This window comes from Eleutherodactylus coqui, chromosome 12 (assembly GCF_035609145.1).
Source record: "Eleutherodactylus coqui strain aEleCoq1 chromosome 12, aEleCoq1.hap1, whole genome shotgun sequence".
Classification (NCBI taxonomy): domain Eukaryota; kingdom Metazoa; phylum Chordata; class Amphibia; order Anura; family Eleutherodactylidae; genus Eleutherodactylus; species Eleutherodactylus coqui.
This window is the reverse complement of record NC_089848.1, coordinates 26,471,425-26,484,981: the sequence shown is the minus strand read 5'-3', so window position 1 is coordinate 26,484,981 and position 13,557 is coordinate 26,471,425. Positions and strand designations below refer to the sequence as shown.

General features: G+C 42.5%; 1 protein-coding gene across 3 annotated transcripts in view; it reads left to right on the top strand.

Annotated features, from left to right (window-relative positions):
* ULK4 (unc-51 like kinase 4) overlaps nucleotides 1-13,557 on the top strand; it is a 649,532-nt gene that overhangs the window by 192,337 nt on the left and 443,638 nt on the right. For all 3 annotated transcript variants that reach the window (XM_066584674.1, XM_066584676.1, XM_066584675.1), the window contains exon 19: nucleotides 80-163. In XM_066584674.1, the coding sequence (XP_066440771.1) occupies nucleotides 80-163 (84 nt within the window). The remainder of the gene's footprint in view (nucleotides 1-79; nucleotides 164-13,557) is intronic.

The window sequence follows — 13,557 nt, the reverse complement described above, 5'->3', positions numbered from 1 at the left end:
GGAAACTGTTAAATATTTTTAATTCTCTTTTGCTGTGGAGTTGTTTTCTTGATTTATTACTACTTCTATTTTATTACAGGAGGGAAAAAAAGCTCCCCCCAGAGAGATCTGGACCGTTCCCCTGGCTGCTTACACTCTGCTAATGAGGTGCCTTCGGGAAGGGGTAAGGCTTCTTTATTGTCCTCTCTAGAAATCCTCCACTGTAATAACCCCTCAGGCATTATGTGAGAACTGTAGCCCGCAGCAGTGCAGTATCTTGTCAAGCAAGTATGGCTTCAGAATTTAAATAGCGCTTACCCGGCAATGGACCGCTGCGCAGGAAAAAAAAGATAAATTTACTTTTTCCCTACAGCTTGAAATTAACACGTTGTTAATTAACGTCAAACCAAGACATAAGAACTAAATGTTCTTCTGAGACGGAATAATGCAGCTGATTATGATTTGAAGTGTGCGATCCACAGCCATGAAGAAATCTATTGATTACTACAGCGCGGAAATAAAATGACACGTTGCAGATGCTTGCGGTATGACAAATCTCTCCGGTGTGGCCTTATAAAGTCTAAAGGCAGAAGTCCGGCGCCGCAGCCTCCATTCCTCTTAACGACTCGAGTCTCACATGACGCTAGAAAGGTTTTGCTTAAAACTGAATTTGCTTAAACATGAAACGAGCAGCCCCTCGGCCCCAGCCTCAATTAGGGAGAATAACATATAATCACCATATAAATTGGTTGCTCTAGTACTTTCTAAAAGCCCACTTGACATTGTTTCTGCTCTCGGCAAAGCCCAAGGCGAAAAACATTCCTCCCTTAGCTGGAAAAACCTTGATAAACATTGTTCTTTTTGACATGATTATAGCTTGCAGATCAGTAAATGTGAGAACATTGTTAAGGCTTAATACTGGGGAGGGGGGTGGGGGGGCGGAAACAAAAAAAACATTAAAACCTTTCTGCAACATCCCCGAAAATATTGCACAATATTTTTTTTTGGCCTCCTTCCAAGATCCTGTAATGAACATGTAGGTAGCTGTCAGTTCATGACATGTAGGCTCATAGATGTGTGGAGTAAATACTGCAGTTCAGTAGTAACACATTCCACAGTGACAACTGCTACACTTTGTCATTTACTAAGATGTACAATTGCCAGGACTTCTCCATAAGCAATCTTCATTCTCATTATCGCCATCCCTTTGGCATTTGCTGGACTGCATTTAGCATATATAAATATATACGCCAAATAAGTAAAATTACCACGATGGATACAATCTCCGATTCTTTTCCAGGTTTTTGCAGTGTAAATAGATGATATGCATCTTCATGATGCCGGAATACATCTGGTAAATGTTTGGTTATTGGTGCTGCCCCAAAATAAATATCCCATCCAGATTGCCGGAGATATTACCAGCTCCCAGTGTAATACAGGATGGCTAATATTACCAATGTAGCCAAGGTTTTATCATCTAATTAACAGAAAACTTAATTGAAACAAGCAGCATTAGTAGTATTGCCTTGTAACAGATGACAGCAAGTGCTTGTAGTTGGCTCCTCCAGAGGAAATCGAGTATTACATAAGGTGATTCGAATGAATGGCCACCTATGTAATACAATACATAGAAAGGGTCCACTAGTACAATCTGCTGCTCGTTACCAGCTCTGGTACAAAGAGGAAGATCTCCAGCAAGGGACCCTCCTGTATGATGTACATATTTGCATATATGGACATCTGGGTAATATGCAAATAAGGGACATGGAACAATACCTCTGCAGCACCAGGTATTGGAAGGCAGTATTCTTGCAAGTCAATGTTAGACTCTTTATACAAGACTTGGGTAACAATGACTGGGAATTGAAAGCCAGAAACCTACTGCACACTGATGTGGGGAAAACACCCTAAAACAGCTGTTTGTGTATGAATTCTGGCTTGGCTTTCAATTCCCAGTCATTGTTATAAGGCTTGTATAAAGAGACTAACATTGACTTGCAGGAATGCTGCCTTCCAATAGGTGGCGCTGCACATGTATTGTTCCAGCTCTCTTATTTGCATATTACCCAGAAGAGCATGGATGGCCTTATAAGTCTTCACTCACCTTCTAGGTTCTCTCCTTAAGGAGAAATGATAGCTTTCCTGACACATTTGCACAAAACAAATGGGGTTCCCAAGATCTTTCTTGATACCTTTACAGTATAAATAGTGAGTGCATGAAGTGAAGTAGAGAACGTTAGAAACCAGGTTAAATAAAATAATTATAACATATATCCTATATGGTAACAATAGATTGCACATTTTTCTATTGTAGTTGTATATTATAAATAATAACCACATAAAATTTCCCCCTCTTTAAGGGGTTGTGCAGCAGCTGTAATTTTTATTTATTTATTTTAAGTGACGGAATGCTGTAAAATACAAAAATGACTCTATACTCCCCTTTTTTGCTTTCCCCTGCCCCTGTAATCGCACGATCCCTGCTTGCTTTTTGGTAGTAGGCCACCTACTGTCCACACGTGTAACTACTGCCTTATGCTGTTTTGTAGCCGGCATTGCTGAGAGTTGTGATTCATGGGAAGACTTCTTTCTTTCTTTGGTAATACTAGGAATGCCGCCTCCTGGATCAATAAACATGGGCACTATTTATATAACTGTAATACGTTGTCTATTCTGCTGGTAGATTCATTATTGGTAGACTATTTGACCGCTTGAAATGAGATGATTGGCTGGATAGCTGGGAGGTTCCCGGCTGCTGCTCCTTAGTATTAGTAATCTTACTGTGATATTGGGATTTGTTTTTGACTATTACTATTGCAACAGTTGAGGGATGGGGAGCAATAAATGAGGTGGTCTTTGAATGGCACATTAGTTTGGTTTATAAAATGGCAGGTTATTTCCCCACCACCTCTATAATGGTGTATGAGCAAGGGATGAGGGGTGATTCTGTCCAACAATCATTTTAATGATTAAAGTATGGTATAAATTTAAGCAGCTTTTCAACTAGATGGATTTACTACAATGTTTCCCCCAAAATAAGACCCTGTCTTATATTAATTTTTGCCCCAAAAGAAGTACAGGGTCTTATTTTTAGGAAATGCCTTATCATGCTTTCAAATGTGTGAAAAAAGAACATAGCACGTCCTATCTTGGTGTGTATTATGCACCAAAACAGCTCACAAAAGTGGATGTTGTGTGTAAATATGCAATGAATGCACAGGAAACCTGCATATTTACACATGTAAATTATGGGCACATCTAATTATGGGCCTCGTGTGGCGCAGGGGCTCTCACTCACAACCTGAATGTTGCGGGTTCATTTCCCGCATGGTTTAGGTAGCCGGCTCAAGGTCGACTCAGCCTTCCATCCTTCCAAGGTCGGTAAAATGCGTACCCAGCTTGGTGGGGGGTAATAAATAAAGTATGAAAGCGCTGTGCAATAAGTTGGTGCTATACAAATAACAAATTCCTGCCCTTCCTTAATATGCAGAGATATGCATGGAACAAGCATATTTCAGGCCATAAATATACTGCATATTCACAGATCAAAATACGCACTACGCGTGAATGAGCCCTAAGGCCACTCTCGCGCACACCAGTTTTTGCCGCGATCAGCGCGCCTCGCTAACTGTAGTACAACGTTCCCATTGATTTTAATGGGACTTCTCAGACCTGCACTCAAGCGTGGCGTTTCAAACAATGCCTATTGTATTTTCGCATGTTTTGGCACTTTTTAACGCAACTCATCACCCATCACAATGATTGGGTGCATTAAAAAGTGCTGTCAAACCTGCGTTCAAAAATGCCGCGATTTCGAGTGCTGTTAACTGAATGCATATGTGAGAGCGGCCTAAGGGTTCGTGTGAGCTTAGAACAAAGTAACTGCTTGTTATCTGAAAAGCCACCTTCTGATATTTCAGCTCACTTGGTTTAGCGCAGTCTGATTCAGTCAAACATCCGTTCAGAATCTTTATTTATATACTCTAGCTCTAACATTTTTCATATCGCTTTACAAGTGATGGAATAGTAAACAGTAAAATGACAAGTAGTCATATGCTGGTATGAAGAAACAATGGGGCACATAATGCAGTGCGGCAGATAACAATGGAGGTTCTCTGAAGCTGGTTGGACAACAATGGAGGTTCCCTGAAGTTGGTTGGACAACAATGGAGGTTCCCTGAAGTTGGTTGGACAACAATGGAGGTTCCCTGAAGTTGGTTGGACAACAATGGAGGTTCCCTGAAGTTGGTTGGACAACAATGGAGGTTCCCTGAAGTTGGTTGGACAACAATGGAGGTTCCCTGAAGTTGGTTGGACAACAATGGAGGTTCCCTGAAGGTGGTTGGACAACAATGGAGGTTCCCTGAAGTTGGTTGGACAACAATGGAGGTTCCCTGAAGTTGGTTGGACAACAATGGAGGTTCCCTGAAGTTGGTTGGACAACAATGGAGGTTCCCTGAAGTTGGTTGGACAACAATGGAGGTTCCCCTGAAGTTGGTTGGACAACAATGGAGGTTCCCTGAAGTTGGTTGGACAACAATGGAGGTTCCCTGAAGTTGGTTGGACAACAATGGAGGTTCCCTGAAGCTGGTTGGACAACAATGGAGGTTCTCTAAAAGCTGGTTGGACAACAATGGAGGTTCCCTGAAGCTGGTTGGACAACAATGGAGGTTCCCTGAAGCTGGTTGGACAACAATGGAGGTTCCCTGAAGCTGGTTGGACAACAATGGAGGTTCCCTGAAGCTGGTTGGACAACAATGGAGGTTCCCTAAAGCTGGTTGGACAACAATGGAGGTTCTTTGAAGCTGGTTGGACATTAGTAGTAACACAACTTGATTCACATAAAAATTATGGCAAGATATAGTTCATGGAAGACCCATGTAACCAAAACGCATACTGAATTGTAACACTTTTTCCCTGTGTGCCCAACAAGCATTTGTATAAAGTAACATATTTTGTCATTCTTGGAAATAGATACTAAGATTACAATTAAGAAAACAATTTGAATTGCTTACAAAAGTTCTGCTTGATCCCGTTTTCCGACAGATCACTGCATCGCATTACTTATAGTCCAGTTCACATTACACCTCATTATAGGCTTCTTTATGCCTAAAAATCTGCATAGCGCTGCTGCTGGGTTCACTATTTGCGAAGTGAGGAGACGCTTTATTGTACTTCTCCAAGGACTGTAAAAGTCAGTAAAACCTGGAAACATAAATGTATATCAAATCTGATCGGTAGGGAAGTGTTGCTTGTACTGTTTCAGAAGCTGCGCACCGACAGGCCAGAAAGATTATTTACCACTTACTTCCTGAGCTTTATTAGATACTGTAAATTGGCATTGATTAGCAATAAGTGTAATCATAAATTAGGAGAATAATTTTATACTGAGCGCACAATGTGTTGTGGGAGAAGCCAGAGAGAACACATCGATAGTTGGCTTTACTCATAAAATAGAAATAATTTCCCTTTGTGTACACCTCTGAGTATAAATGTTTGTCAGGCACTAGAGAGGATATACATAGAATCCCTCTACATTTAGAACAATAGGCATAGGAAGCGTGAGAGCAGTGCGGCCCCCTGTCCACGGCCGTGATTTCACCGGTGGTAAATCGACAGCTAATCACGCCGTCTGAAGTTTTCCATAGCGTTGCTATGGAAAGCGCCGGCCCCGTGTCCACTAGTGGAGAATCACTGCGATTCTTCACTCGCGGCCAGCAATCTGCAGCATACTGCGAATTGCCACGATTCTCCGTCAGATAGGCTGACCGGCGGAGATTCGTCTGCCGGCTCCTGCTCCCAGGCGGTGGATCCCTCAGTGGGGATTTACCGCGGGATTTCGCAACGCCCGTGGACAGGGGGCCTAAAGGTGTATAAGCGGACTGGGCTTGTGTAGGAAAAGACTGGTGTGTTGAATCCTAATGATAATGTTTAGACTTTCTAGTTTTGTGCCACATTCTGGAAGCCGCTCTAACAGCCGATATACAAATAATAAAATCATATTTTCTACAAATACCTGTTACTAGAAACCAGATGCCCGACTTAAAATGCGTTGAGAGCAAATTCAATAACCAAAGTCCAGAAAAGCAGCACAATAGTTAAATACAACTTTAAATTCTAATATGTTCTAATGAGATATGTTAAAGGGAATCTGTTACTCTGACTGAGAGCCCCATAAGGTAGTGCCTGTCACAACTGATATGGCTGCTGTGTGGATCTGGCAGTAGTTTTGGAGAAACTTGCCCTTAATTAGTAGCAGCCAGGCACAGAAGTAGTCCTGCATATTCATGAGCTGCAGTTAGCCACACCCACCCCGCCCTCCAGCCAATGATTGAGAGCTCTCTCTCCTTTATGCACAGTAATAAACAGACAGCAGCCGATTTATTGGCTAGAGGGAGGGGTAGGTGGGACTGTCCTGCAGCTCATGAATATCCAGGACTACTTGAAGCAGTCCTCTATGCATTTGTTGCTACTGATAAAAGGTATGATTCTCATAAACTACTGCACAGATCCAGACAGAAGACACATGACTGTAATGAGTGTGACAGGCACTACCTTGTGCTGCCCTCAGAGGTGCAAACAGTTGGTGAGAGTCTTTTTAATAAATTAAATGTATAGGTAGAAAATGCACCACATATTGATATATTCATCCGTGACACCGGGGCATAATGTGCAATCTAATTAATTACAAAAATAAATTATATTTAAAGTCGGCAATATTTTAATTTCTAGAGGAAATTATATCAAGTTCCACTTTATGGAGGAACTAATTCAAAATTTGTAACAGGGCTCCATGCCTGCCATGTATCATTTATAAAAATGGTATCTACTTATATGGCCTTTGGATCCCTTATGGCATCCGGATCCAGGTGTGACTGCAACTCCTGCCTCAAATGTGAACGCGCACTATTGTCTAAAATGTCTTTCTGTGCTGCAGCATTAATGTTACCCTTCACTAAAAAAAAGGGCCAAGCCCAAACCCTGAAGGACATCCTTTACCATTATCCTTTCTCCACCAAATTTTGAAGTAAGCATTATGGATTCCAGTAGACGGTGCTCTCGATGCATGTTCCAATCCCCGATTCATCTTCCAGATTGCTACATAGTGATACGTGATAAATCGCTCCTGTAAAACTCATTGCCTCATAGTCCAGCAAGGTTTACACCATTCCAGCAGACACATCACATTGTGCATGGTGATCTTGGGCGTGTGTGCAGCTGCTTGACCATAGAAGTCAATTTCATAAAGCTTCCGGCAGTTCTGGTGCTAATGTTAAGTCCAGAGGCATTTTGGAGCTTTGCAGTGCATGAAACAGAGGATAGGTCATTTTTCTGTCCTAGCGCTTGGCGTTTCCACTCTGGAAGTTTACATGGTCTACCACCTTGCATAGTATTCCTAGACACTTCTACTTTACAATAGTAGCACTTGGAATTGACTAGGCTAGATCTATGAGATCAGAAATTTTATGCTTGTTGCAAAGGTGGCATTCTGTGACAGTGCCGTATTTAATGTCACTATGGGGGGGTCGTGGCACGTGTTCATAAAGCAACTCTCCGTTTTTCTGACAGAATTTGTCCTGGTATGGGAGGGCCAGGGGGTATTTTACCTGAAGTTGTTGTACTCTGCCACCCTTCTGATCTGCCTCATATTTGGGTGTCCAAGATGGCTGCAGCATTTCGAACTACCTAATGCACACTTTGCACTGTTCTCTGATTGGCCAGTGCTGATCATGTGAGTATTGGTACAACATTGGTGATGCATCAGTCCAATCGAACAGATCCTGCCACTATAGCGTTCTTAAATACAAGAAACAATGGTCTGTCTATTACATTACTTAATTCTCTTAGAACTCGGGAGTGTATGCCGTCAGGACCCAGCAATTTGTCTATTTTTAATCCTTTTAAAGTGGGTCTGCACTTCTTCCTAGGTTAAACTGGTGACTTTTAGTGGGGAGTTTACTTTATCACTCTGCATCTCATCTGATATTTCATTTTACTCTGTGAATATAAAGGAGACAAAACTGTTTAATAAATAATGTAGGGAAAATTGTAGATGGTGATTAGGAGAAAGCAAATCTATTAAAGGGCCAACACTTTCAATGTTAATCTTTTTACTATTTATATAATTGAAGAACAGTATGGAGTTAGTTTTACTCTTTTTGGCAATGAGTCTCTCTCTGTCTCCACCATTGCTGTTTTTGATTCAAATAGATTTTATTACATATATCAGTCAAACAAAGTTAATTTTCTGCGTTAATCATAAAAAATCAGATATAGCTTTCGTAAACTTTTGGAAAAATGTAAAGATCGAAGGGAGAAGTAAGGTAGGTCTGGGGGAGGAGCGTTTATCCCTGGTGGGGCTTGGCGAGACAGTTATGCCTCGTGCTAGCTACTTCTTTCGCGTTCCCTCTACCTCGGCTACCTTTGGGATTCATGGTGGCGAGGCTTGTTACGGCCCCCACCTTGAGTATAGCGAATAGTTCTCCTTTCGACTATGTGAAACTTAACTCTCTTAACACACTAAAGGGGGAGGGGGGGGGGCTAGAGGAGGGGGGGTTTGGGGGGGGGGGAGAAACGAGAAGAACTGCTGTATGGGGCCCCTTGAGATTCTGCTTTATGGTCACGTCTGCTTGTCCCTTGGCCTGTTGTCTAGTCCAGTGAGCCCTGGGCTACCCACTTTTTGAAATTATCTGAGCCTCTGAACGCCACCCACGGCTGCCAAGTCTTAAAGGTGGTTTCCCAAATCTTGGGATCGTCGGCCCCCATTTCGTCATATCTCATAAGGGTGTGGAGTTCCTCCACCCACATGCCTCTAGTGGGGGTGGTTGGAGAACGCCAGAACCTCGGTATTAGCCTTCTGACTGCTATTATAAAGTACCTTAATAGGCCTGTTTTGGCATCTTTCACCGACCCTGGGAAAAGCGAGAGTAGGGCTAGTTTTGGGTTTATCAACAGCCCTGTGTGGTTGATGTGGTTATAGAGGGTTGTCACCTCGTTCCAGAGAGAGGCCACTGGTCGGCAGTCCCACCAGATGTGTATCATTGTGCCTCTGTTCTCACCACACCTCCAGCACATGGGTGAGGATTGAGGGAAGATCTTCTGCAGCAGGTCAGGCGTCCTATACCACCTTGTAACTAACTTGTAATTGAGGTCTTGGATCCTGCCCGCTGAGGAGAGTTTATGTGTGAGGGCCCATACTTTATCCCAGTCCTCCTCTGTGAGAATGGTGCCAAGTTCTGTTTCCCATGCCTCTTTGTAATTCAAGGTCTCGTCCTCCGTCTCACGGCCCAGCAGTATCTTGTATAATCTGGAGATCAAGTGTCTCTGGTTTGTGGTTGATAAGCAGAGTTGTTCAAACGCCGTAAGCGGCGCTGTCAGGTTGTCTTTCGGTGTCAGCGAGCTCACAAACCCCCTTAGTTGCAGGTATTGAAGCCAGGACCCTGGCTGATGGGAATTCTGTCCCAGTATCTCTGTCATGGGTTTTAGGCCTTCTTGAGTCATGACATCTCTCAGTCTGGGGATCGGTCTGACCGGGAGAGATAGGAGTCTCTGGTGTAGTAAAGTGGCTTCAAATTGGGGGTTACTTACGAGTGGAGTTAAAGGGCCTGGTATTGTGATCAGTCCAAAGTTGTGCGCCATATCTGCCCATGTCTTAATTAGCTGGAGACCAAAAGGGGAGATATTTGGGATGGATTTTATCAGTCTAGGGGGGATCCATAACGCTCCGTCAAGCCCGTCTGGTTCGCCTGCATGCTCCATTTCTACCCAGAGTCTTGTATTCCTATTTTTGATGATGTCGAGGGCGCAGTTTGCGATGTTGGCTTTGTGGTAGAGGGAGAAGTCCGGGAGGCTCAGGCCTCCTTTCTCTTTCTCCCTTGTTAGTATAGAGAAACGTAGTCGCGGCTTGCGGCCCCTCCATATGAAAGCAGTGATTAGGGATTTGACTTTTTTGAAAAATGCTCTCGGAAGCCCAATCGGGATAGTTTGACAGAGATACAAGAATCTGGGCAGCACGTCCATTTTTATCGCGTTAACCCGGCCATTCCAGGAGAGGTACAGGGGTCTCCACTTCCCCAGTTCCTTCTCGAGATTTTCTATAAAGGGGATGTAATTTAGTTTGTAGGCTAGTGAGGGCTCTGTCGGGATCATGACTCCCAGGTACTTTATGTGTGAGCTGACCCACCGGAAAGGGAGTGCCCGTCCCAGTTGGGAGACCTCGGCCTGCGGAAGCGAAATATTAAGGGCCTCTGATTTCTGGGTGTTTACTTTATAGTTATTGACCCTCCCGAATCTTTCAAATTCCCTCAATAGTATAGGCATGCTGACTCGGGGGTTGGACAGGTATAGGAGTAAGTCATCAGCAAATATGGCCATTTTGTGTTCTGTGGGCCCGATTGTGAGTCCTTTGATCGATTCATTACTACGAATGGCATTAGCTAAGGACTCCATTGTCAGTATGTATAAAAATGGTGAGAGTGGGCACCCCTGCCTAGTCCCGTTATTTATTTGAAGAGATTCGGATAGCGCTCCGTTTACCCTAATCCTGGCCGTCGGCTCTCGGTATAATGCCATGACTCTCTGGAGCATACGCGGGCCCAGGCCGATTCTTTCCAGTGTGGCAGAGAGGAAGGTCCAACTCACCCTATCGAACGCCTTTTCGGCGTCGATTGCCAGAAGGCAGAGAGGGGTTTTTGCTGATTTTGCCCTAGCTATTAGGGACATCGTTTTGATGGTGTTGTCCCTTGCCTCTCTGCCTGGAACGAAGCCAACCTGCTCAAGATGGATCAGGCGTGGGATTATGTTTTGGAGTCTATTGGCTATCAATTTGGCAAACATTTTGATATCTACGTTTATTAATGAGATAGGCCTGTAACTTCCGCAGGCCGAGGGGTCTTTGCCCTGTTTGAGAATAATTGTTATGTGGGCCTGTAGTGCTTGTCTGGGGAACGGTTGGCCCCTGTTGATTGCGTTGAATGCGTCGAGGGCTATTGGTACCAGTTCTTCCGCGAAAAGTTTATAGAATCTGGCCGTATAGCCGTCTGGCCCTGGGCTCTTGCTAACCTTCAGGTTTTGAATTATGTCCTGCAGTTCCTGGGGTGTGAAGTCTGGTTCTAGGTCTTCTGCCTCCCTATCCGTCAGTCACCATTGCTGTTTTTATCAGATTTTTACATCATTTATTTATTTATTTTCTTATAGGTTGTTAGTGCTTCTTCACTGCCTTCTTGTTTTAGTATTTTAAACACTTGCTTGTTGTTGTCTATTTCCCCCTTTACTTCTTTATTGTACCACATTGGTTTTCTCCTATTCCTAACCCTTTCACGTTTAGTATTTTTGTAGCTCCCTGATAAAACTCCCTTTTGAAAGGCAAGTGATAATTTATTATCTCATGGTCACTATTTCCCAGGTGTCCTTCAACATGCACCCTTGTTATTCTGTCCAAACTGGCTGTCCCTCTTGGGTCCTGTACAAGTAGTAATCTGACCACATCATCACAGTTTAGCAGAATGTACTACAGTTCATTCAGGTTATGTGTTTTTTAATGTAGTTATGTTACAATGGTTTAGGTGTTCATTTATTAACCTTGTTGTATTGTGATGATGCTACATTAGGGTTTTGTCTTTATTCCCAGGCTGTGTTTCATATTTATGATGTCACAATATTGTATGTTTATAATCCTCGGGTCTATTTTATTCCATGATTTCACAATAGTGTTTGTCTTCATTTATAAGCAGCATTCAATTTTGATGATGTCATAATAGATCTTCATTTACACTTTATATTCTAATTTAATGATGTCATAGTTTTTGCCATTTTTTCTGTATGCCTGTTCTATTGTGGTGATGTCAAAATAAGAGGTCTTCATTAAACTATATTCTATTATCATGTCACGGTGAATTGCATCTTCATTTATAACTTCTGCTCTGCTCTGATGATATCACAATAGTGTTCATCTTTATTCTAGGGCTCTATTCTAAACTAGCTGTGTCACAGTACTGCTTGGCTGTGTTGTATTTTGATGCTGTCATGATAATATGTCTTGATTTATAAGCTGTGCTACATTTTGATATACCACACTAGGTTTTGTTTTGATTTATGCAGTGTTCTCTTGTGATGATGTCACTATGGCATGGGGCTTCATTTATATTGGCATTTTGATAATGTCACAATAGATTCTAACTTCTTGTTGATAGTGTCACAGTAGTGTTTATGTTCCAAAGGTGTGTTCTATATTAATGATATCAGGAGTGGGTTCTACACTAATGGAGTGTATTGCTTTAAGGAGCAATACTGACGTTCAGATTACGCTATAAAGAGAGTAAGACACTATGGAAGGTTTAACAATAAGAATTTATTCAAATTTACGTGATCATTTATTAGATCTGTATACAAAGCATAAAGGTTGCAGCTTACATCACATTACAAAGTAAAAAGAGTACAAGTTACATTACATCATTAGCTACACATTATTACCTAAGAGTTTACAGCTTGCATGTTACCAGGAAATCACTTGGAGACTGACGGGCATGACGCCTCCTCATCCCCCCACTTATAGGAGTTCGACAGATATGACATCCTCATTCTGTCTCTAAGCTTCCCATTTGACATAAAAAGATGGGACCTTTTTATATTATTCTAATACAGGTGACCAAATTCCTTATTCCAACAGCTGACCATATGTCTGCATACCAAAGCCTTCTAAACAGAAAGGTGCCAGCAGTGGAGACCAAACATATGCTGTATGCATTGTAAAAGCATTCAACATAGCAGCACAATTACTCTGTAAAGGCCCTTTTACACGTATTGTATTTCTTTCTTTTTTTTTAATTTCACACTTTTCCACTATAGCTGGGGCATCTATAGCAGTTGCATGCATAATAGTCCTAGTTAATGGGGAAAACATCCACCTAGTGTGATAGTAGTCACTGGCAGAGCTAATGAGGCTCTGATAGGACCCTGCAGCTCTGCTGCGGCAGAGGGCACCCTGTGCTCAGGCGATCGCCGGGTCGCATAGCAGAACTAGTACTTCCACTTTTGTTTTAGCACTATGTAGCCTTTAAAGGAGGAGGAAGAAGCAGTTAAAAACTGTTTCTCCCCTCTCCACCGGGTCCTCGGCTGTGTCTGACAACCAAGCACCTGACCTGCTCCTGCTTGATTGCAGAAGCAGAAACTTTAAACATGTGCCATACTTCTGTTCGTGGCCGGGATTAAAGTCCAGGACCAAGTGCCTTATATTTGCCACACTTGGTCCTTAAGGGGTTAAGCTGCTGGAAAGTATTCACCAAAACAACCCCTTTTAAATGCTTGAAAGAGTTCCCCTAGCTACTCACCTTTTTTCATGTTTTAGTCCTTTTTGCGTTCCCTAAATCAAAGAATGGTATTCACAAACACTACTTGAACCATAATGTTTATTAACGTTGTAAAAAGCATTTCAGTAACACCATTGACAAAATTCCTCAATATTTGACCTTCAGTTTGTGTTTTAGCTAATATCCCAAGATACTGGAACTATTCTTGATATTTACATATAATGAGCCTTTAGGTGTAAGTTACCGGTAATAGGTAGTATGAATCCCATTT